Below are 22,951 nucleotides of genomic sequence, written 5' to 3' on the forward strand. Positions count from 1 at the left end.
ATAGCAAAACAATGTTATCACCGTTATAAGAAAGTTTTTTTTCCATGCATATTAAGTGCACCTCAACTCTACGCCACAACGCAGAATTTAACACAAATAATTATCTAAACTACACTCTAAATTAATCTGGGAGATCTAAACTGAAGTGCAAAATGGTGGGCTCACTGCACTCTCTGGCCACTGGCATTACCCCACGAGACCACATCTGCTATGTATCTTCAATTTTAAAAGAATGAAGGACATAAGCTAAATACAAACACATAGAATAGAATGCAATGAAAAGGAAAAGTTCATCTGAATTATTATAATCAATCCTAAAATAGCATTAACTAGTCCTTACACTTCCCACATCAAATCCAATCGAGATCTTTTGACAGAGGTGGAGGATTCTGTTTGATGGAGCAACAAGCTTAAAAGTATAGGATTTTAATTTCATAGTTTATTAGCCAAATTTTTATTTATTTTTGGTTCTCTCAACAACGTGGCTGTGGATCTCATCACAGTATTTAATTAGCCATGTGATGATAATGTAAAATATTTTGTTTGCTTTTTGTATATTATTATTCCTTACAGAAAACGACGATTTATGCACATTATGATCGTTTAATTTTTTTTAAAGGGGAGATATAGTTGTTTACTTGTTTTGGGCTGCACATTTCGATTTATGCACTGCCTTGAGATGCCCCCTATAAATATCAACTGAAGCGAGATGAGGTGAAGATGCATCTAATCTAATATACAGAAATGGCAAATGTCCAAGTCTTTGTTTTTTCCTTATGTACAAGCCTTCTCATTATCACAACCCAAAGCCATGGCCATTCTGGGTTGCCAAAAACACATGCACCCCTTTTCGTATTTGGGGATTCAGTCTTTGAGGTTGGAAATAATAACTACTTTAACACTAGTTGGCAGGCAAATTATTCGCCATATGGTGAAACCTTCTTTAAGTACCCAACTGGGAGATTTTCTGATGGTCGTCAAGTTCCAGATTTTATTGGTACGTACAAAATACGAAATATTACTAGACCATTTTATTGTTGCATTGCAGCTGAGTATGCGAAGTTGCCATTGATTCCACCATATCTACAGCCCGACAATCATGAATTTTCATATGGTGTCAACTTTGCATCTGCGGGAGGATCGGAGCCAGAATTTCACATTATAGGGGGCATTCACAAACATTTTAAAAATAATTCGAATATGAGCCCTCAAGCGCTAACCGGATTAATAAGTTAATAATATCATTTCATATTGATTAATAATTTATTCATTTATTACAATCATAATTGTCCTGAATTTCATATTTTAACATGGTTGAATATTAATCTCATCATCTACACTATTAAGAGCATCCACAATGATGCTCTCTATTTCTTAGCTAAAATTTAGCTAAAAATATAAGAAAGCTATTTTAGGAGCTCTCTACAAAATTTCAACTCCAACCATACTCCCTAATTTGGAGAGTCATAAATGCTATAACTCTTTTTTGATTGGTCCATCTTTATTAAAAAATAAAATAAAAAATAGTTAGCATTAAATAAAGGTTTGAAATACTCGTTAAATAAAGCAGCATTAAATTATATGGGGAGCCACTAGGAGTCCTTTCTCTCTCCTCAGATTTAAGAGCTCCTAGAGGACTCTCTATTTTAGGAGGTGGATAGGGAGCATGGTTGGAGTTGCATTTTTACGATTCCTCTCTAAAATTTGTCTAAGGATGTGGTTTAGGGAGCCCATTATGGATGCTCTAAAGACTCAAAATTTAATAAATTTATACTTCAACAGAGAGAAGAAATACAAAAAATATTCATAAATCCCAATATTAAGATGCCCTACTTAGACATGTAAAATGGGGGGAGGGGAATTCACAAAGCTTAAGTTAATCAAAAGAGGAAGAGAAGGAGAAAAAATTAGAGTTTTTACTCCAAGAAGCAAACATATAGCAACACATATGAGTAAAAATATGAGAAAATAAAAAATATGAGAGAGGGCCTGGGCCCACCCTAGTCCTTAGGTGGCTCCGCCACCTGGAGCTGGTGCTATGGTTGAAACTCACCAAGGCGCGGTATGTGACGTGTTTTTGCAAGAATCTGGGTGCATCTTAAGTTAAAGTTGTCGAAACTATGCATAATGCGATTCACTAATGTGTAGTACCGACTTCTTGAAACTATGATCTCATGTCCATATGAAAATGGTTACTTATTAGGTTTACATAAACTATTTCTCTCTATGATATGTAAATAATCACTTTGAACCAACCTTGTTTCAGGTGATAGGCCTGTTGACGTGAGTCTCCTAATTAATCAAGGAGAATTATTTCCTTGATTAATTAAGGGATTTACTTTCCCTTTCCATTTAGTTGACAAATCTGTGTATAATTAGGAGATACTTTCCTGATTCCTGATTGAATCTTATTCCTTGTAAAGCACTCTGTAAACCCATATATATACCTCCTTATGGAGAAGAATAAAATATCTGAACATATTGAAAACCCGTATTCATATTTTAGCATGGTATCAGAGCAATCGATCCTAGGTTGTCTCTAAATCCTCGTATTGAATTTCTCGAAACCCGAATCCCTCGTATCGAATTCCTTGAAACACGAACCCGTATCCTCGTATCCTGAATCCCTGAATCCTGAATCTTGAATCCTGAATCCCGAAACCCTGAATCCTGAAACTCTGAATCCTGAATCCCGAAACCCTAAACACACCCCGAAACCCTAAACACACTCTGAATCCTGAATCCTGTATCCCGAAACCCTAAACACAACCCCGACACCCTACCCATTTTCCTTCCGCTGCCATGGATATCGTTTCCCAAACCACCGAATCCACTTCCTCATCCCCCCAAATTGTTACTATTCAGAGTGACAACGCTCCGTTTCCTACCGGCATCACCTTGACAGAGACCAATTATGCCTTATGGTCTCAGGTCATGGAGTTACGTATTGCTAGTCGCGAAAAATTAGGGTACCTCACCGGCGACACTCCGCAGCCCCCTAAGTCCTCCTCCACTTACAACCAATGGTGTACGGCGAACTTTCGGGTCAAAGGGTGGCTCATCGACTCCATGTCTCCAGACTTGATGGGTCGGTTCATCCGTTTTAGTACCGCCAAAGAAATCTGGGATGCCGTGAAGAAAACCTACTTTGATGGGGGGGATGAAACTTTTCTGTTTGATCTCAACAAACGGGCGTTCACCATTAAACAGAATGGTGCTCCCGTTCACAAATACTACAGCCAACTGCAGACCATCTTTCAGGAGATTGATCATCGCACCCAGAATCGCATGCACTGTGACGCCGACATCACTGAGCGCTAGACTGAACTGGATCGTCTTCGTGTTCACCTTTTCCTTGTCGGGCTCGATCCTCAGTTTGATCAAGTCCGGGGGGAGATCCTGCGCAAAGACCCCAAATTGGACCTTGACCAAACTTTTGCATATGTACGTCACGAAGCTCAACAACGACTGACCATGGCCAGTACTCCAGACACTGCGGTTCTGGCCACTCAACGTCCGAGGGGCCCTCCACCCTCTACCGGTGGCGCTTCTCGGACTCAGACCACAAGCTCTCGCCCGGAAACCAAATGCACTCATTGTGGTGGGAGCAAACATAATCGTGCTCGTTGTTATGAACTAATTGGGTACCCGGATTGGTGGGACCACTCCAAAGCTCCTCGCAGGAATAAGAGCACCTCCCTTCACACATCTTCCGTCACGGATCCTGTAAGTCCTGCTGCTCCACCTGCACCGGCTCCTGCCTCTGCCTCTGTAGCCACATCAGGTACCCAAGGTTATGTTTTGCATAGTTCCTCAAAGAAACACACATAGGTCATTGACACCGGAGCCACTGATCACATGACCTTTGATCTGGGACAAATTATTTCTCATACACCGCCTTCTCAATCGGTGGTGTCTAATGCCAATGGTACCCCCTCCCCGGTGATTGGGGAGGGTTCCCTCTCTCTCTCTGACTCCCTCACTTTGGATTCTGTGTTGATTGTTCCATCCTTACATCATAATCTCTTGTCTGTTGCCCAAATTACTACGGCTTTGAATTGCACTGTAACCTTTTGGCCTACTCATTGTGTTTTTCAGGACATTCTCAGCAACAAGACGATTGGTTGTGGTACTAGGAGGGGCAAACTCTATTATTTGGACCTGGCATCTGACAGTGAAGCCAGCCTCAGTCAAGCTTACAAAATTGGGGGGACTAGTGTTGAGAAGAAAACTTCCGAAGTATGGTTATGGCATCGCCGTCTTGGACATGCTTCGTTTGGATATTTACAGAAGCTATTTCCTTCATTATTTTCAGATTTAGAGAGTTCTAGTTTTAAGTGTGACATTTGTGAACTGGCCAAGAGCCATCGTGTTCCCTTTCCCTTAAGTTCCAATAAAAGTTTAATTTCTTTCTCCCTTGTTCATTCTGATGTTTGGGGCCCTTCTAAAATTACCACTCCCGGGGGAGCTAGATGGTTTGTCACGTTCATTGATGATTGCACATGCATGACTTGGGTTTCCCTTCTCAAAACTAAAGGGGAAGTCAGTTCCAAGTTTCAACAGTTTTATCACATGGTGGAGACACAATTTCATACCCGAATTCAGGTTCTTCGGTCTGACAATGGCGGGGAATTTCTCAACCATGATCTTAATGAGTTCTTCCAAGCTCACGGTATCATCCATCAACGCTCATGCCCGTCCACTCCTCAACAGAATGGTGTGGCTGAACGAAAGAATAGACACTTACTGGAAGTAGTTCGTGCATCCCTCTTTGGTGCAAATATGCCTCGGTCTTTTTGGGGCGAAGCCGTCCTCTCTGCGGCTTATCTTATCAATCGGATTCCCTCTAGTATCCTCCAATTCCGAACCCCCCTTCAAACACTCCAACACCATAGCCAAATACCTCCCACCCAAAACCTGGAACCCCGCATATTTGGTTGTGTGGTCTTTGTCCACTTACATGATCACCAACACAGCAAATTAGATCCCCGTGCCGACAAGTGTGTGTTCATTGGGTATGCACCTCATCAGAAAGGTTACCGGTGTTATCATCCGCCAAGTCAGAAAGTGTATACTTCCATGGATGTTGCGTTCCGGGAACAGGAGAGCTATTTTTCGGATGCACAGGAGGATCCTTCTCACATTTCTGAATTTTTTACTCCAGCTTTTTTTCCAGATTCTTTCCAGACTCAGAACGACCGGTCGTCGATCTATAGCGACCGGTCGCCCGACGAAAATGACCGGTCGCCAGCTGCAAATGACCGGTCGCCAACGACTCTGCCTGAAAGCGACCGGTCGCAGGTATCTCACGACCGGTCGTCCCCCACGATAACGACTTTGCCTGAAAGCGACCGGTCGCATTCTTCTCACGACCGGTCGCCACGCACGTCGCAACGCAAGGTCCCGACTCTGCCTGAAAACGACCGGTCGCCTGACCCTCACGACCGGTCGCTCCCCCCAGTTTTTGCTGAAATTGTTCCGCTTCAGTCCGATCCCAGCCATCACACTCAGGAGGAGAGAATTGAAGAGTTTATGCCTGCTCCGGAAAATTCTTCAGCTCCAGTACCACACCAATCATCTGCTGAGGACGTCATTCAGGTAACTTCTCTACCTGAAACTGATAATATTAATGAAATAACTGATTGCATTTCAGAAGGCGCAGAGCCTACATATCAGATTCCAAAAAGGAAGAATCATGGTAAACCCCCAGTACACTACGAAGCAGATATTAATGCAAAGGGGAAATATCCCATCAACAATTATGTATCTCTCACCAGATTATCTGAGTCACGGGTACACTTTGTGAAGCAGTTAGCCGAAATACCTGTTCCCAACAGTGTAACTGAAGCACTAGAAGATCAAAAATGGAAAGAAGCCATGAATGAAGAAATGCGAGCTCTCCAGAAGAATGGCACATGGGAACTCGTGCCATTACCTCATGGAAAGAAGACAGTGGGATGCAGATGGATCTATACTATGAAACTCAAGGCAGATGGATCTGTTGAAAGATATAAAGCTAGATTGGTGGCAAAGGGATACACACAGAGATATGGGATAGACTACCAAGAAACCTTTGCCCCAGTAGCCAAGATCAAAACTATCAGAATCCTCCTGTCTCTAGCAGCAAATCTCGATTGGCCATTACATCAGTTTGATGTAAAGAATGCATTCTTATATGGATACCTGGAAGAAGAAGTATATATGGACTTACTGTTCGGTTCATTTTTACACATGATTTTTCATGTTATTCCCCTTTTATTTTGAGTTAGTTTTTGACATTTTATAGCTTTTTACTTCCTTTTTGTGTTTTCTTAGATTTTACCTTGGTTAGATTGAAAATGAGCTAAAAGTGCACTACTTGTTATAATTTCTGTTTTTGTTCATTTTCGTAGGTCAACGTCTTGGCCTGGGATCAGCATGCTCCGGTGCTCGGATGAGGTCATGATCTTCTTGAGACTTGTTCCAATGGATGTTAACTACAACATATCCAAATTTGAGCTCCATTGGACAAGTATTGCCCATCCAACCGATCCTGCATGTTACCACAGCTCTGAAATCCGAATTTGGCCAGCTTTTACCTCCTTTGTGTTATCTTGATTTTCTTGTTACCATAACTCTTGGTAACAAGAAGTTACCTTAGCTTTGAGATATTTCTGAAGAAATTGGCATCTTATTGAGGACAAAGCCTCATCATGACAAGGGGACAATGGGCTAAGGCTTTATCAAAAGTGGTAGTTTAATATTAAAAGGTAAAAGCTGGAAAGGAGGAGAGAGGGAAGCAAAAGGAAGTGCAATCTGATTTGGATGAGCTATTGAACGTGGGGGATGAATGGATCCTATCATTCTACACATTGGGAGAGATTTTGGAGCTGGAGATGAAGCTTGGAGCTAGGGAGCTCAAGGAGGAAGACAAGGGCAACAAAGCAAGAAGTGGAAGAGATTTCCACCATTGAAGACCTTGAGCTCCCATGTTCACAAAATCTGTAACTTCTTTCTAGTTTTGTTTTGAGTTTGTATTTGAAATAAGTATGAGCAACTAAACTCCATAGCTAGGGCTTAGGTTGAAGCCCTAAACATGATTACCTTATTGTTTTGATGCTTGAGTGTATGAATTTCTAGATATTGTTGATGAATTCCAATTCACCAAATTAATCTATCCTTGATGTATGTTCTTCTTTGATTGATCACCTTTGAAAGCATGCTTCTTGAGATTGTTGGGATTATGTGTATCTTCATGTTATCCTAAGCAATAAATGGATGAAGTAAGAATCATCCATGTGAATTGGTTTCTTGAATACCTAATGTAAACACCATGCTATTAGGGTTGTTGTGATGTTCATATTCTCTTTGAACTTAATGGGTTTTTCTTGTAATTGAATCAAAGTACTAAGCACACCTAGATTCGATTATAGGGAAGGCACAAGTATTGTAGCACTCTGCACTTTACGTACATTAGAGAGAATCAATGCGTCTTGAGCCACTCGTACTGGTCTTGATTGCGAACATCTTCAACAACACGTTTAGAGTTCATCACTTGAGTATCCATGAACATTGGTAGAATTGTTAGGGTGGATTCCGAAACCCTAGTGTTTGTTACATTTTGATTTCACATCTTGATAATTCATCTCTGCCATTCTCATTTAAATTCGAAGTCCATTTACTTACATGCAATAGAAATAGATCACTTGAACCAAATCAAAACCCCCCCCCCCCCCCAATGTGTGTGTGAGTTGCGTGTTTGACACGTTACGTGTCTTTGTTACTGAATTTTATTTCTTTCTGTAATTGTTTTGGACTTTTGGTCCGCGCTGTGTTCTTCCATTTTTTGTGCTGAATCCAACCGTATAAAGAACGTGAAATTTGGATAAACGGTTGGAAAGTTATAGGCAAAACACTAGACAGAGGTCGAAACTGGAAAAACAGAGAAACGAATCTGCCCAAAAACGACCGGTCGTTACTGTTCAGCGACCGGTCGCACATGAATCTGCCCAAAAACGACCGGTCGTCACTGTTCACGACCGGTCATTACTGTTCATTTTTCACTGTTCACGGCACTGTTCACAGGTGATAAATGGGTGATAAAAGGGTGATAGAAAATGCTGTTTGTGTTTTTGTTTAGTTTTCTTGTGTTGTTTCATTTCTTTTACACTTCTTTACTCATTTTTAGTTTCCATTTTGCATTTGTGCATTTGTGGTGTGTCAATTAAGTGTTCTTTACGTACTCAAATTAGAACTTATAGGAAGCCGACAAGTTCTTCGTGGGATCGACCCCGTACTTACATAATCTATACTTCAATAGATTCGTGCACTTGCGGGTATTTTTAATTGGTTGTTTGCACATTAATTTGTGTCCTCTTAGGAATGCAACACTTACCACCAGGATGTAACTTCACTCGTGACAAGGGGAATCAAGTTTGCAAGCTCAAAAAGTCATTGTATGGGTTAAAGCAGTCTCCCAGGGCATGGTTTGGTAGATTCACTAAATCCATGAAGTTTTTTGGATATACACAGAGTAATGCGGATCACACTTTGTGTAGGAAATTCAAAACATTTTTCCAAAGTTCATTTGAATATTAAACATGCATTTAATCAAATTAATCGCAGCGGAAGTCTAAGGTGGTTGTTTAAATTCAAAAACAAAACTTTTTTCCAAGTATCTTAAGCCATGAACATTGATATGTTTTTCATAAATGAAAATTCAAGAGAAAGGATAAGATCTAATTACCCTTGAAGCAATTATATGAACCAATTTGTGTTTGGTCTTCTCTTGATGATTTCCTCTTTGTTGATCTCCTTTTTGATCTTTAATCTTTGCTCCATGATCTTTCTCCTCCATGTGAGCCACAAAAGTATATGGCCTCTAAGTCTCCACACCAATGGAACCTTGAGATGAGAATAAGTATCTTGAGAATACTTGGATGCTAGTGCAAGATTCTCAAGATTGGTTTCAATCTAAACCACTTTGAAAGATGAAAGTGTTTCACTTTTGAAAACTCTCATTTTTCTCTCTTTGATCTTCCAAACCCATTTTGTTGATGTTGGATTGTGTTTGTGTGTTAATGAGCTTATGGAAACAATTCCCATACACATTCACTTAAGCATTTTCGGCCAAACCCCATTGGGCTTCCAAAATTGGGCCTTATGACACTTAAACCATAATATTTAGGTGTCTTAAGCCCTTGGGCTTGATACCCAACCATTTGGGCTTTCCGTTAACTATTACTTAGCCCAAATACGTTTTTACACGTAGTAAATCATCCACATCAAATCAATCAAATTGATTTCCTCATTCTCATTTGTATTACTCAAAGTTAACCATTTAAGGTGTGCGATCCATTAGGTTCTAATTAGCAAGGCAGTGGGAAAATATTAGAACTCTTTCTAACCAACTGGAATTAAAACCCCTTTTTAATTCTTCCTTTATTTGGATCGATCACAATCAATCCTAGGACTTCCACAAGCCAAGAGTGACATCTAGCAATATATCAAGGCTACCCAAGCTAACCAGAATAGATGAAGAACCTATTCAGTTGGAATTGCAATGCAATACGGTCCTTCTCTTATACAATGTTTCAAATCATATTATTAGGGTACGGATTGATTATGTCAAACCCCTAATATGATTTATAACCTCATGTGATTCAAAAGAACGTGATTAAGAACAACTTTCTAAATCAAGCTCAAAATACTTTGGCCAAAGATTTACTGAATCACATCTTGAAACATTCTCCTTCTTTATCGAAAGTAGAGATTCCTTATTGTACATTCACATGCCCCTATGATGAATTAAGAGATCCCAACAACACTTAAGACAAATCTTTTACGGCTTGCCTTTAAGAGATATCAAAGATCAATAACGCATCACAAGACAACCATGATGCCTCAGGTCTAAGGACTAATTTGCATTATTGCAACTATGAGTTCTCGTTTGACATATAGATAAATACTCCATACGAGAACTACAGTTGATCGCGTTCAGTGTACTCATTCACTAATGAGCACCCACATACTTGTATTAGTGTCAACTACACAAATGGTTTGAGACTAACCATCCTCCCAATTGAGCATACATAATATGTGCTAATCTTGACGGTTTATCAATGTCCATTTGATAACCTATGATTAGGAACATTTTGGGATACTACAGTTAGAGATTAAAGGTCTCATGAATCTAATCTTCTTTAGATTACTTTATCTCTTATTTAGCATACCCTGGACATTTGTTTCTTTACACGATGTAAAAGATAACAAAATAAGTTTGCCCTTTATATATCATATACGAAATGTATTCTAAGGAGATTACATCAAATGTATTGGCTCTTAGGGCACATTTCTAACACTTTGTTCCTGAAGCGTGATGGAAAGAAACTTACCGCACTGATTGTTTATGTGGATGACATAGTTGTGACTGGAAATGACACAGGAGAGCAATTGAAACTACAGAAGTATTTGTCTCAGGAATTTGAGATGAAGGATTTAGGTGATCTGAAGTACTTTCTTGGAATTGAAGTAGCAAGGTCCGCAAATGGTATATTTCTGTCACAGAGGAAATATGTATCGGATCTACTTGCTGAAACAGGATTGCTTGGATGTAAGCCTGCTGACACACCAATCGAGATGAATCACAAGTTGTGTGAAGGTATGGATCAAGAACCAACCAATAAGGAACAGTACCAACGCCTTGTTGGAAGGTTAATATATTTAGCCCACACAAGACCAGATATTGCATATGCTGTGAGTGTGGTTAGTCAGTTTATGCATTCACCCAGTGTGTCTCATAGGAATGCAGTTGATCGAATCTTAAGGTATTTAAAGTTAGCCCCTGGAAAAGGATTAATGTTCTCAAAAAATAGAGATCTTGAAGTTGTGGGATATACAGATGCTGATTGGGCTGGATCCATTACTGATAGACGCTCTACTTCAGGCTATTTCACCTTCGTGGGAGGTAATCTAGTCACTTGGCGGAGTAAAAAACAAAATGTGGTTTCTCGGTCTAGTGCAGAAGCAGAGTATCGAGGAATGGCTCATGGAGTTTGTGAATTGCTATGGATCAGAAGACTCTTGACAGAATTGGGTTTCAAGCCAGGAAAGCCAATGGAGTTGCATTGTGACAACAAGTCAGCGATTGATATTGCCCATAATCCAGTTCAACATGATCGAACCAAACATGTTGAGGTGGATAGACATTTTATCAAAGAAAAAATTGAGAAGAAGATCATCCGCCTACCATTCGTAAAATCAGAAGATCAATTAGCTAATATCTTAACCAAAGCTGTTTGTAGCAGAGTGTTTTATGACTCACTTACCAAGTTGGGCATTGGTGATGTATATGCACCAACTTGAGGAGGAGTGTTGACGTGAGTCTCCTAATTAATCAAGGAGAATTATTTCCTTGATTAATTAAGGGATTTACTTTCCCATTCCATTTAGTTGACAAATCTGTGTATAATTAGGAGATACTTTCCTAATTCCTGATTGAATCTTATTCCTTGTAAAGCACTCTGTAAACCCATATATATACCTCCTTATGGAGAAGAATAAAATATCTGAACATATTGAAAACCCGTATTCATATTTTAGCAAGGCCTTCCTTCTCAACTGTCAAATTTCAAGATCGTTAGGAAGTCCTTGAGGAAGAAACTGGGCAATGAAGAAGCCGAATCTCTGCTATCAAGAGCTGTTTACTTTTAGTATTGGAAGCAACGATTACATTTTCCCGTTCGACACAGACCCAAGTGTGCTTGGATCCTACTCTAATCGGGAATATGTAGACCTGGTGATAGGCAACATAACTTCAGCGGTCAAAGTAAATTCTCAGCCCTTGAAAAGACACAAAAAAAAAAAAAAAAAAAAAAAAAAAAATCTTTTTTATGCATATTAATTACTAATTAACATTAATTTCGATGTCTTGTGTTAGGGAATCTATAAGAAAGGAGGAAGAAATTTTGCGTTGCTTAACCTCTGGCCTATTGCTTGTCTTCCATACGCAAGAGCACTTAAAACGGAAAAGGAAGGTGCTTGCTTTGATGAATTTACACCATATGTGAAACTACACAATAAAGCACTTGCCAAAGCCCTACAGAAGCTAGAGAAGAAACTCAAGGGATTCAGATACTCAATCTCCGATTTTAACGAGTTTTTGACACAGAGAATGAACCACCCATCTAAATATGGTATTAATTCCATCTATATATGCTTTGTTTTCTTAATGATCTTATTAATTATACATGGTTTTGATATCATTATACTAAAGCAACCGTGTTTTTGTTTTGTGATAAATTGTTGGAAAATGGTAAGGTTTCGTGGAAGGGGAGGCGGCATGCTGTGGAAGTGGTGTATATGGAGGAATTTATAACTGCGGAGGAAAGAGAATTGCCAAAGAGTATAATTTATGCAAGAATGTTAGTGAATATGTCTTCTATGACATTGCTCATCCAACCGACAGGGTCTACGAACAGTTTGCCAAGCAAATATGGAGTGGAAATTCCATCACCACGCCTTACAATCTGAAAGCACTACTTGAAAATTAGCTAAGTAAGATTATAGTAAATGCAGATGATCTGATGCCAATAAGCAAATTATAAATTTGTACTTTTTGATCCAAGTCACGGATTTTTTTCTCTCTGATCTTCAATTTTTGTGAGAGTTATAATAAGAATGTTAAAGTGTACCTTTTGTGAGTATTGAAAATATGGAATAATTTCCACACAAAAAATTTATACCCTTGGATGAAGATATAGATATATATATATGGGGCCCATCCATGAGATTATATATAATATATATGATCATTACGCAAAGAAATTTTACTTTTGTACCAAAAAAAAAAAAAAAACATTTTATTTACGTTTGTTCTTGTAGGTACCTGTCTCTTCCTTCATTGGTGGCAAACGATGAATAGGATAACTCCCTAGTCAAATGTTTAGTGGCCTAAAAACAACATGGATTGGATCATGTGTCTAATTCTATTAGGGCCAAATGTACTTAGGATTATGAATCCTAACAAAATGTTGGGATTAAGTTGGATTGGATATATATCTAATCCTACTAAGCCATGTAATAGCACATTTCAATTAATCCAACCCCTTAATTATATTTAGTACCAAACAAATCATTGAATTAGTGTTATCATTTCCAATCCAATGCAATCCAATTTTACCTTATATCCAATCCCAATTACCAAAAATGTTTAATCCAATCCAATCCTAAACACCAATGATTTTATACGATATGTATTGAAAGGGTTGAGAAAAAGGCGAGCGGGAGGGGCATCTTCAACCCCTAGGGGAAGTTTTATTATTTCACAGTTTATGGGCCATGTGTTCGGCACTGCAATAATGTAAAGCGTGATTAGTATGTCTTTTAATTTTTAGCAAGGGTTTCTACTATATTTTAATATTTTTGATTGACGTAGGTTGAGAATCTATTCTATTGCCATTCGTGTAAGGACAAGAAACTTTAACACAATCTATTTTAGCTGTTCTGACTAAGCCCAATATGGAGTGCCATAAAAAGTTTCAGCCATCTATAAAATTGAATTGAAACACAGGAAAACATGATACAATACAAAGCTAAACAGAACCTACTAGCTAGAATGGCAGCTATCAGGTTTCAAATCTATATCTTGGCTTTCTGTGCAGGCCTTGTTATTCAAAGCAGCTGCTGCAATGGCCATTCTGGGCTTCAGAAAAAACGTGCAGCCCTGTTCGTCTTTGGTGATTCACTATATGATGCCGGAAATAATAACTACATGAACACTACCACTGATTTCCAGGCAAATTGGTTTCCATATGGCGAAACATTCTTCAGGTACCCAACTGGTAGATTTTCTGATGGGCGTACAATCCCAGATTTCATTGGTAAGAATAATTCTGGGAGTACTATTGTTATTTTCCACATCACACTTGTTTCAGTGATTTCTTGAAAGTTGAAACACCTTAATTTAGTGCTAACTCAAAGCCACTGATAATACAAACACATTACATTCATGTTGCAGCTGAGTATGCTAAGTTGCCATTTATACCAGTATATTTACAACCAGGGCTCAACGACTATACTTATGGGGTGAACTTTGCTTCTGGTGGAGCTGGTGCTCTAGTTGAAACCTATCAAGGATCTGTATATGTTCTGGCTTATCATATATTTTCCATTATTAAGACGTTTAGTTACAGTTGCAGCATCTGAATATGTATTTACGTCGTGTGAGTAATTCGCGTGCTTGTCCATTAGCAAGACTTTTTTGTGTGATCTCCTTTTGTTTTCAGGTGATGGACCTTAAAACTCAAGTAAGTCAATTCAAGAAGGTGGAGAAGCAGTTGAGACAGAAACTAGGTGATGCAGAAGCCTACACATTGGTATCCGAAGCTGTCTACATAATCAACATTGGAAACAATGATTATGTTTCCCCATTAGCAACCAATACCAGCCATGAAGAATATGTTGGCTGGGTTATTGGCAACCTGACAAGTTGGATCGAAGTAATCAAAACTTTTATTTTGGATAAGCAACTTCATCCAAAATTATGAATTCGGAATGATCTTTTGTATGAGTAACTTGATATACATTTTGTCAGGATATATACCAGAAAGGAGGAAGGAAATTTGCACTTTCAAGCTTGGCACCTTTCGCTTCTATGCCACTCATGAGAACAACTCAACCAGCAGGATCCACCACAGGCCCTTCCAGGAAAGAAGTTGCAGCACTTGTGAAACTACACAATAGAGTACTTGCCAAAGTCCTCCTAAAGTTGAAAAAAGAGCTCCAAGGATTTAAATACTCAAAGCTTAATCTCTACACTTACCTAAAGGAAAGAATTAATCATCCATTAAAATATGGTATGCATAGCCATGGCATGATGGCACCTTCTCTCTCCTCTGAGTTATAATTTCTTTTTAATGTTCCTTTTGTTTTTATTGTGTTGTAAAGGTTTCAAGGAAGGAAAGATGGCGTGCTGTGGCTCTGGTGCATACAGAGGAATTTATTCCTGTGGAGGGAAGAGAAGTGTGACTGAGTATCTGTTATGTGACAATGCTACTGAGTTCGTCTTCTTTGACTGTGCCCATCCAACTGAAAGGGTTAACAAGCAATTGTCCAAGTTATGGTGGAGCAATAACTTGAAGGAGCTATTTGAAGTTTAGACAAAATGTGACTTGATACTTTCATAAGCAATTGCAGACACAATTTCCCCGTTTATTTAAAAAGTTTGATATGTTCCCCGTTTATTTAAGTATTCATAACTTTCTCAGAGATGTTTTTGCTTTTTCCGAAATTAATAAAGCCTGTAAGACATGAAGAATAAATACCAAAAAGCCGGTAAGCAAATTATTTGAGTTATTGTCTTGTTTTGACAAATGGTTATTATTTTAGGTTTGTTAAACTTGCTGTTTGTGTTCAGAAAGGAAGGATAAATTATGAAAATAAGGATGTCATCATATATATATATGGGGCCAATCATCATAAAAATAATAATTACCATTTCTTAAGTAATATAATGTATGAAGTTAATTAAAATATTTAATTATTCACTAAAGAAATAATAATTAAAACATAATTACAAATGAAAGTAATTAAATAAGGATAAGATATTATTTAATTAATAAAAAAGAAATTTTTTAAAAAGATATTTTAAGAGTATATATAGCCATTCGGCTATACTTTTCTGTTTAAAAAGTATACGCACGGCTGTATTTTATAAATAGAATATTTTAGCAGTATAGCCGGTCGGCTATACTATATAAATAGATTTTAATAGCACCACTGGGCGGCTATACCCTTTAAATAGAATATTTTAAAAATATAGCGGCTATACTTTAGCATAATCTTGATTTCTCTTTTTTAATTACTTTATTTAGTAGTTATGTAATTACTATTTACTTAGTGAATAATTAGTATTTAAATATTTGATTAAATAAAAAAATAAAAACTAATAATTACTATTTATTAAGTAATATAAATTATGTAGTTAATTAAAATATTTAATTATTCACTAAAGAAATAATAAATTAAAACATAATTACAAATGAAAGTAATTAAATAAGGCTAAAATATTATTTATTTACTAAAAAGAAAATTTAAAATAAAAATTTATTGGACCTAAAGATACTAAACTTATATTTATTTTTTAAAAATCTTTCGCGACGAAGTTTCGTCGGCACAAGTCTATCCCGGCGAAATTTTCCGGATTAGATCTCTATCGACAATATTTTGTCGGCATAGGAGAATTTCGTTAGAAGATGTCTAATCCGGCAAATTTCACCAAGAGATGTTTTTTTAAAAAAAAACAATAATTATTAGTTTATTTACTTTTATTTTTTGACGAACTTCTTTAGTTTAATATATGCAATTAAGTAAATCCAAGTCTCGAACCAAAAACCCTAGCTTCCGAAATTGTTCTAAAATCTTTCTCAAGCCTCGAACCCTAACCATAAGCCTACTAAGGATTAGATACTTTCTCTTATTTTCCAATGTGGGACTCAAGTTGATGTATTTCAATCAAACTACAACAAGCAGTTAATATTATTGAATCATGTTATAACTTGGATTTAAGTTTCGAGGCTAAAATCCATTTTTGGGTACTAAAACTAAATTTCTAGGATTTTTATTAAAATATTGGGCTAACGTCATGCATCCATCGACGCTCACAGCCACCAACTCCGGTTGAAATTACAAAAAAACTAGGTGAGCTCGATGGCCTCAACAAGATCCGACAACTGACCCATTTGAATGGTGGCGATGAAGGACCCAACCCATGAGAGAATCTGGTCATTGGCGGCAATCTGGTCGAGAGGAGGGGCGAGATACGACAAGCAATTCACTGTTGGGTGGGTGGCTAGATGTACTGGTTTTTCTTCTCACCACACCCATCCCACATGATAGAGAGTCTCATAGAGACAAACATACAAAAAGGGGCGGGTGGATGTGCTTCTGGAATAGGGAATGGGGAGATCTGGTGTGGGGCTGCCATTTTTGTTTTGTTTTTGTTTTTGTTTTTTATAGAGATCTTGTTTTTAAAGATTTTATGTAGAATTTTCTAAAGGTTGAGGTGGAGGTTGATCTTCTCCATTGTCTGAAGGAGATGGTGGAAATTGATCTCCCGATGGTGGAAAGTTCTGCCATTTTTCAATCGGAGGATGGTGGTGGTTGTTTGGTTTTTTTTTAAACTTATTTTTAATAAGGACATGTTCTTCATTTTCTTCGTTTGCTTTCTTTTACTTTTTAATTTTAGTTTTTGTTAAATAAAATTAATATAAAATGATAACATATTGATTTTTAAACTTGTTTTTTCTTAACCATTAGATTAGATCTAATGGTGGGTGACCACAGTTTCCTTGGACTATAGGGGTCCAAGAGAATGGGACTGATATATATATAGAGTTGCGCCGCGCATGTCCTCTATCTTACTCACTCTTCCTCAATGGCCCCCTCCAACTCCAAACCTAAAACCAAATCAATCTCTGCTTCTCCAGTTAGTTTGAAGCTCCTCATCGACAGAAAGCATAAAAAAGTTCTCTTCACCGAAGCTGGCAAGGACTTTTGTTGACTTTCTCTTCACCCTTCTGCCTCTACCCGTCGGCACTGTGATCAGGCTTCTCTCTAGGAAACACATGGTCGATTGTTTAGGCAAACTCTACGGCAGCTTAGAAAACCTAAATGACACATACTCACAACCCAACCTCAACAAGGATGTTCTTCTAAAACCTAAGAAGCTACCAATGCTAATTGGTGGCGCCCATTAACTCCTTCCTGCATTGACCGACGGTGAATCAAACAGTAAACCATTGTACATGTGTCGGTCATGTCAGCCGTCAGGCTACTCCTACTATGGCGGCAAGATATGCTATGTGGCCGAAGACCCTAAGGCCATTTGTCCAAAGTGCAATAACTTCATTTCTAAACCCACGACTTATATTGCTTGGTCGACAATTGCAGCAGGCCGCAAGGGAGGTGAGTTTGTGAGAGAGGCTATGACTTACATGATAACAGATGAAATGGAAGTGAAGCCTATGTTTGCCATTTCAAGTATTGCTCTGCTTAAAAACTTTGATGTTAGGGATGTTCATTCACTTGAAGAGACTGTGGTTCCTCTTGATAAGGATAAGGTTTGTGTTTATTAATTTTTTCTGACGTGATAAATTACCATTCTCTATATTCAAATATTGCACTTGATATTCTATAAGAATTTATGATGAAGAGCATTTTTGTTTAATTTCCTTGTTAGTGTTTGAAATTATTGAAAGGCATCGTTGCAGTCAAATGCAGTTCTAACGAATGTGTTCCCTTTAGCAGCATTTCAAGTTGACATTTTGAAGCTTCTTTTGGAATGTTTGTGTCACGCCCTAGACCCGGGTGTCGGTGGAAATCCCGCGCTCGGTGCGTGAGTAAAATAAAATAAAAAGAAGCCGAAACATAAAATAAACTTTTCTTATAAAAATAGCACCCAAAATCTTACAACTTTGCATGAAAGAAATAAAGCTCTATCACTCCCATCTAATTTAGCCTCAGCTGGTTTAGTCCTTGTCTTGCCTATTAATTCATCTGAAAAATTAAATAGGGTGAGGGGTGAGCAACCACCGCTCAGTAGGGACATGAGAGCTTACCACAGTAGATTGACATAACCAAATTAAGTGACATACAATCACACAGCCAAATGTCACATTATTAATCATAATGCATGAATGCTCTTCATCTAATCTCGTTGTTGTGTAGATACAGCTTCACCAAAATGGATTCAGTTGCATCCTCAACTTGTGATACTCGCAAGTGCACGAACCGTTCGGTAGTATAGCGTATGTAAGTGCGAGGTCGATCCCACGAGGATTGGTGATTGAATGATTCAATTCATTTTCCCTACACAAAACAGAAATGAAAAAGAAGGGAAATAAATAAAACAAGGAAGAAAGAAAATAACTAACTCAAGCAGATAAGTTCCCAAGTTCAATTAGATTAACGGATTGATTCTAGCTAATGTATGATTAAGCCATGGTGTGTGGTCATAACCTTGTGTTCCTAATTCCCTAATTTGATCATTTGTTGTCTAACCTAAAATTAAGCATTAGGAACCCATTAAGCGTAGAAGAACAATTTAAACAACCAAGCATGTATCTAATCCCTGTTGTCGAATGTCCATACATACTCTTCCTATTCATAGTTCAATTCGAATTAAAGTATGGTGTCTACTCTTAATTCAAACCAAGATAGCTAACATGCAAGCCTAAATGGTGATCAATCATTCAAACTAGCATATTAACTTATAAGCATAATGAATAAGAACAAAAATCATAATTGAAACTTGGAAACTAATCAAACTTGAAACTAAAGAAAAGAATTTACATAACAATGAAAATTAAAGTAGAACTTGGAAAGACTTAAAGGAAAATTTCAGCACAAAGATCTCATTATAACAATTGAAAACTAGAAAGAGAAACTAAGAGAATTTGAGGGAGAGAAGGGAAGGGAGCTCTAGAGAAGTGTTTGAGAGCTCCCCCCTTTGGGGTGTGTTTACAAGCTTGGGAAACCTCACTATATATAGGCCTAAGGAAGCTGAAAATCTGAATTAAGTATGGCTAATGCATACAACACTTGTTTTATAAAATCTGAAATGGTTGATGCACTTGTATTAGAAAATCTAAATTGGGTGATGCACTTGTATTAGAAAATCTTGAATTGGTTGATGCACTTCACCAATAGATCCCACCAGCAGCCCTAGCTCATCTTCATGTCACCATGACCAAGCTTCCAACCAGAAATGATAGCTCATACCTAGCTCACCATGACCAAGCATCCAACCAGCACATGCTGAGGTCAGCATGACCAGCAACTTCAAGGGCTTACAACTTGGGCTTCTCTTAATCAAATTAGGACTTTAAGCACTCAAACTTGAAGTTCAGAATGTCTTCTTTCCAGCCATATATCATTTGGGCCAATCCAAGGTCGGAGGAGGAAGTTAAGGCCAAAACAAATTGCTAACTCATTTTGCGCGCTGATAAAATCCATCCTGAGCATGGCTCTGTGTTTGCTAGGTAACAGACTCCATATTTATCCAATGGGGCTGAATTTTGGATATGTTATATTACACACCCATTGGAACAACTTTCATGAAGAATGTGGCCTCATCCGAGCTATGTAGGTTGCTGAAACAAAGCTTGCAATATGACCTACGAAACTGGGCTGGCAGGGGACTGTAGCCAAAATTGAGTTTGTCTTTAAGCTCTTCATCCATTCATCCAAATTAGGCCCTAACATGCATGGATTGCATCATTTACTATCCAAAGCCATCATTATTACCTAAAGCTCAATGAACTGAAAGATAAACACAAAAAGGATTAAAAGCACAAGTTTAACTCAAAAACATAACCAAATCATAAGCTAGAAGGGTACAAAATGATATGTAAATATGCACCGATCACTCGTTAATTCATATAACTGGATAAGCAGACCTGCACGTCCCATACCATGCTTACCACTTGGTCCCGAATGCCCATTTATATGAACTAACACCCATCTCAATCATTCCATAATTCCCCTTTTGTTAGTCATCTTGTCTAACTCCCTTTCGCCAGTCCAGAATCACCTAATAAAAACCATGTGCACTGTGGGGTCCCTGAGACCTGGTACCTGCCAAGAGTTAGACTCAACTACACAAAAGATCCTTCCCATTACCCTCTTGTCCATCATTATTTTCTCCACCCAACAACTCCATGTAATTCCCATGACATGATATAAAAATACATTTCACATATCCATATATCTCACAACAATGTAACATTTAAAACATCACCAACATATATATATATTATTCAATCAGTCAAGAACACATAAACATTCCATGAAAAACATTCAATTGTGACAAGAATATTGATCAAATAATCATATCACGCATAATATAATGCTCACGAAATTTAATTAAATCAATCCCCGTAAAGGGCCCCCAAGAAATCCCTACATTGTTTGTCAAAGCTAGCTCCAAGTTAAGAAAACACAAGCTAAGTCCTATATCTCCTCCAAGAATTTCCTCACTATTCTCTCTCCCTCTACGTTTTTCTCTCTTTGCATGAACTTTCGTACAAGGTTAAGTGCTTTCAAAAACAAAGGAAATGTCCTATTTATAGTAATACTCAAGGAGGAATCCATATGTTCTAATTGGTGGGGAGGTGATGACTATGTGGGAAATTGGGCTCCAAGACTAGGATTGTCACGACCCGACTCCCCTAGCACGATATTGTCCGCTTTGGGCCCTCCTCTCTGCCCTCACGGTTTTGTTTCTGGGAGCTCACGAGTAACTTCCCAGTGGGTCACCCATCCTGGGATTGCTCTGGCCCCCAAGGCCTCGTGCTAGGAAGAGAAGTACCCACACATTTAAAGCACTTCACTTTTCCCTCCCCGAGCGATGTGGGATTGCTCACCGTTCTTGTTTCCCCAAGACACGGGTCTTACAATCCACCCCCCTTAGGGCCCAGCGTCCTCGCTGGCACACTTTCGATCGGAGTCCGGCTCTGATACCATTTTGTCACGACCCGACTCCCCTAGCACGATATTGTCCGCTTTGGGCCCCCCTCTCTGCCCTCACAGTTTTGTTTCTGGGAGCTCACGAGCAACTTCCCAGTGGGTTACCCATCCTGGGATTGCTCTGGCCCCCAACTCGCTTAATTTCGGAGTTTCTATGACTCTGAAGTCAATGAGCTCTCAAAAGGCCTCGTGCTAGGAAGAGAAGTGCCCACACATTTAAAGCACTTCACCTTTCCCTCCCCGAGCGATGTGAGATTGCTCACCGTTCTTGTTTCCCCAAGACACGGGTCTTACAAGGATAGCTATCAATAAATTGCCAACACCTCATGCTAAATAAAGCATAGTTACCTAGGTAGAATGACACTTGGAGTCTTAAAGTGTGTTTGTAAAAAAAATCTAGGCTATTGAACTTGGTCAGCAAGAAACGAAGAGATAAAGCTGGTCAAAAACAATATATATACTTATTTATAATATTTCTACTATTTTTTAATAACTAATAAGAAAATCTAAAAATATAACACGTATAATTTTATATGTACATATATATAGATTTAACTATCTGAACTAAATATTCCCCAATATATATATATATATATATATATATATATATATATATATATATATATATACAGAAATTCTCTTATGCGGACATCCGGACGTTATTATCGTGCGGACGCAGTGTATTTTGTACTACCCCTCTCTGTTTTCCTGCCTGTTTACAATAGGATCCGCACGATAATAACGTGCGGACATCCGGATAAGAGAATAACTGTATATATATATATATATATATATATGTAAATATGTGGTTTCACAGTTTGTTTGTTTTTGAATATGGATGATGTATCCTTTGTTTTAGAATATTAATTGGCTGAATAAATTGGATTGGGTATGTATTGGACTTCAAATTAATACAAAAAGATCAGATTCTTCTGCTTTCTTCTTCTCTCTTAAAAAAGCAATGATGTCATCACTTGGGAACGGAAATTCTCGAGCAACATCAAATTAATTGATCTTCATAATTGCATATCTATACCGACTACCGAGGGTTTAAATTACCACCACCACACACATTGCTTTTTTTTTTTCTTCACAATATCCATGGCATTCGCCCTCTTTTTGCTAACCCATATTAAAAGAGTACAGCTGAGCGATTATACTCCATTTTTTAATTTTTTTCCCTGAAATTAATAGTATAGCCGGGCGGCGATAATCCGTTTTTAAAATTTTTAATTCCAATTTATAGTATTGCCGCCCGGCTATACTGTTTAAATATGATATATAAAAATAGTATGGCCGCGCCTTTAGAGCAACTCCACCCATAAGGGCTAAGTCTAGGGCAAGGGCAAGCAAGGGCTGCCACTATTCATGTGAATAGTGTCAGCCCTTGCATTTGTGGTTCCACCCATGAGGGCTAAGTCTAGGGCAAGTCTAAGGCAAATACTAT

General features: G+C 38.2%; 1 protein-coding gene and 2 pseudogenes across 1 annotated transcript; all 3 read left to right on the forward strand.

Moving 5' to 3' along the window:
* Nucleotides 1-744: 744 nt before the first annotated feature.
* LOC148295438 (GDSL esterase/lipase 2-like) lies at nucleotides 745-12,530 on the forward strand (annotated as a pseudogene).
* A 1,054-nt stretch (nucleotides 12,531-13,584) lies between these two features.
* On the forward strand, nucleotides 13,585-15,298 carry LOC110761711 (GDSL esterase/lipase 1-like). The gene is made up of 5 exons (XM_021964261.2): nucleotides 13,585-13,859; nucleotides 13,997-14,118; nucleotides 14,265-14,477; nucleotides 14,573-14,834; nucleotides 14,926-15,298. The coding sequence occupies exons 1-5, from the start codon at nucleotides 13,595-13,597 to the stop codon at nucleotides 15,135-15,137; spliced, it is 1,074 nt and encodes a 357-aa protein (XP_021819953.1). The 5' UTR covers nucleotides 13,585-13,594; the 3' UTR covers nucleotides 15,138-15,298.
* A 2,115-nt stretch (nucleotides 15,299-17,413) lies between these two features.
* Nucleotides 17,414-18,377, forward strand: LOC148295439 (uncharacterized; annotated as a pseudogene).
* Nucleotides 18,378-22,951: the final 4,574 nt, after the last annotated feature.

Source organism: Prunus avium, chromosome 3 (assembly GCF_965620075.1).
Source record: "Prunus avium chromosome 3, drPruAviu1.hap1.1, whole genome shotgun sequence".
Lineage (NCBI taxonomy): Eukaryota > Viridiplantae > Streptophyta > Magnoliopsida > Rosales > Rosaceae > Prunus > Prunus avium.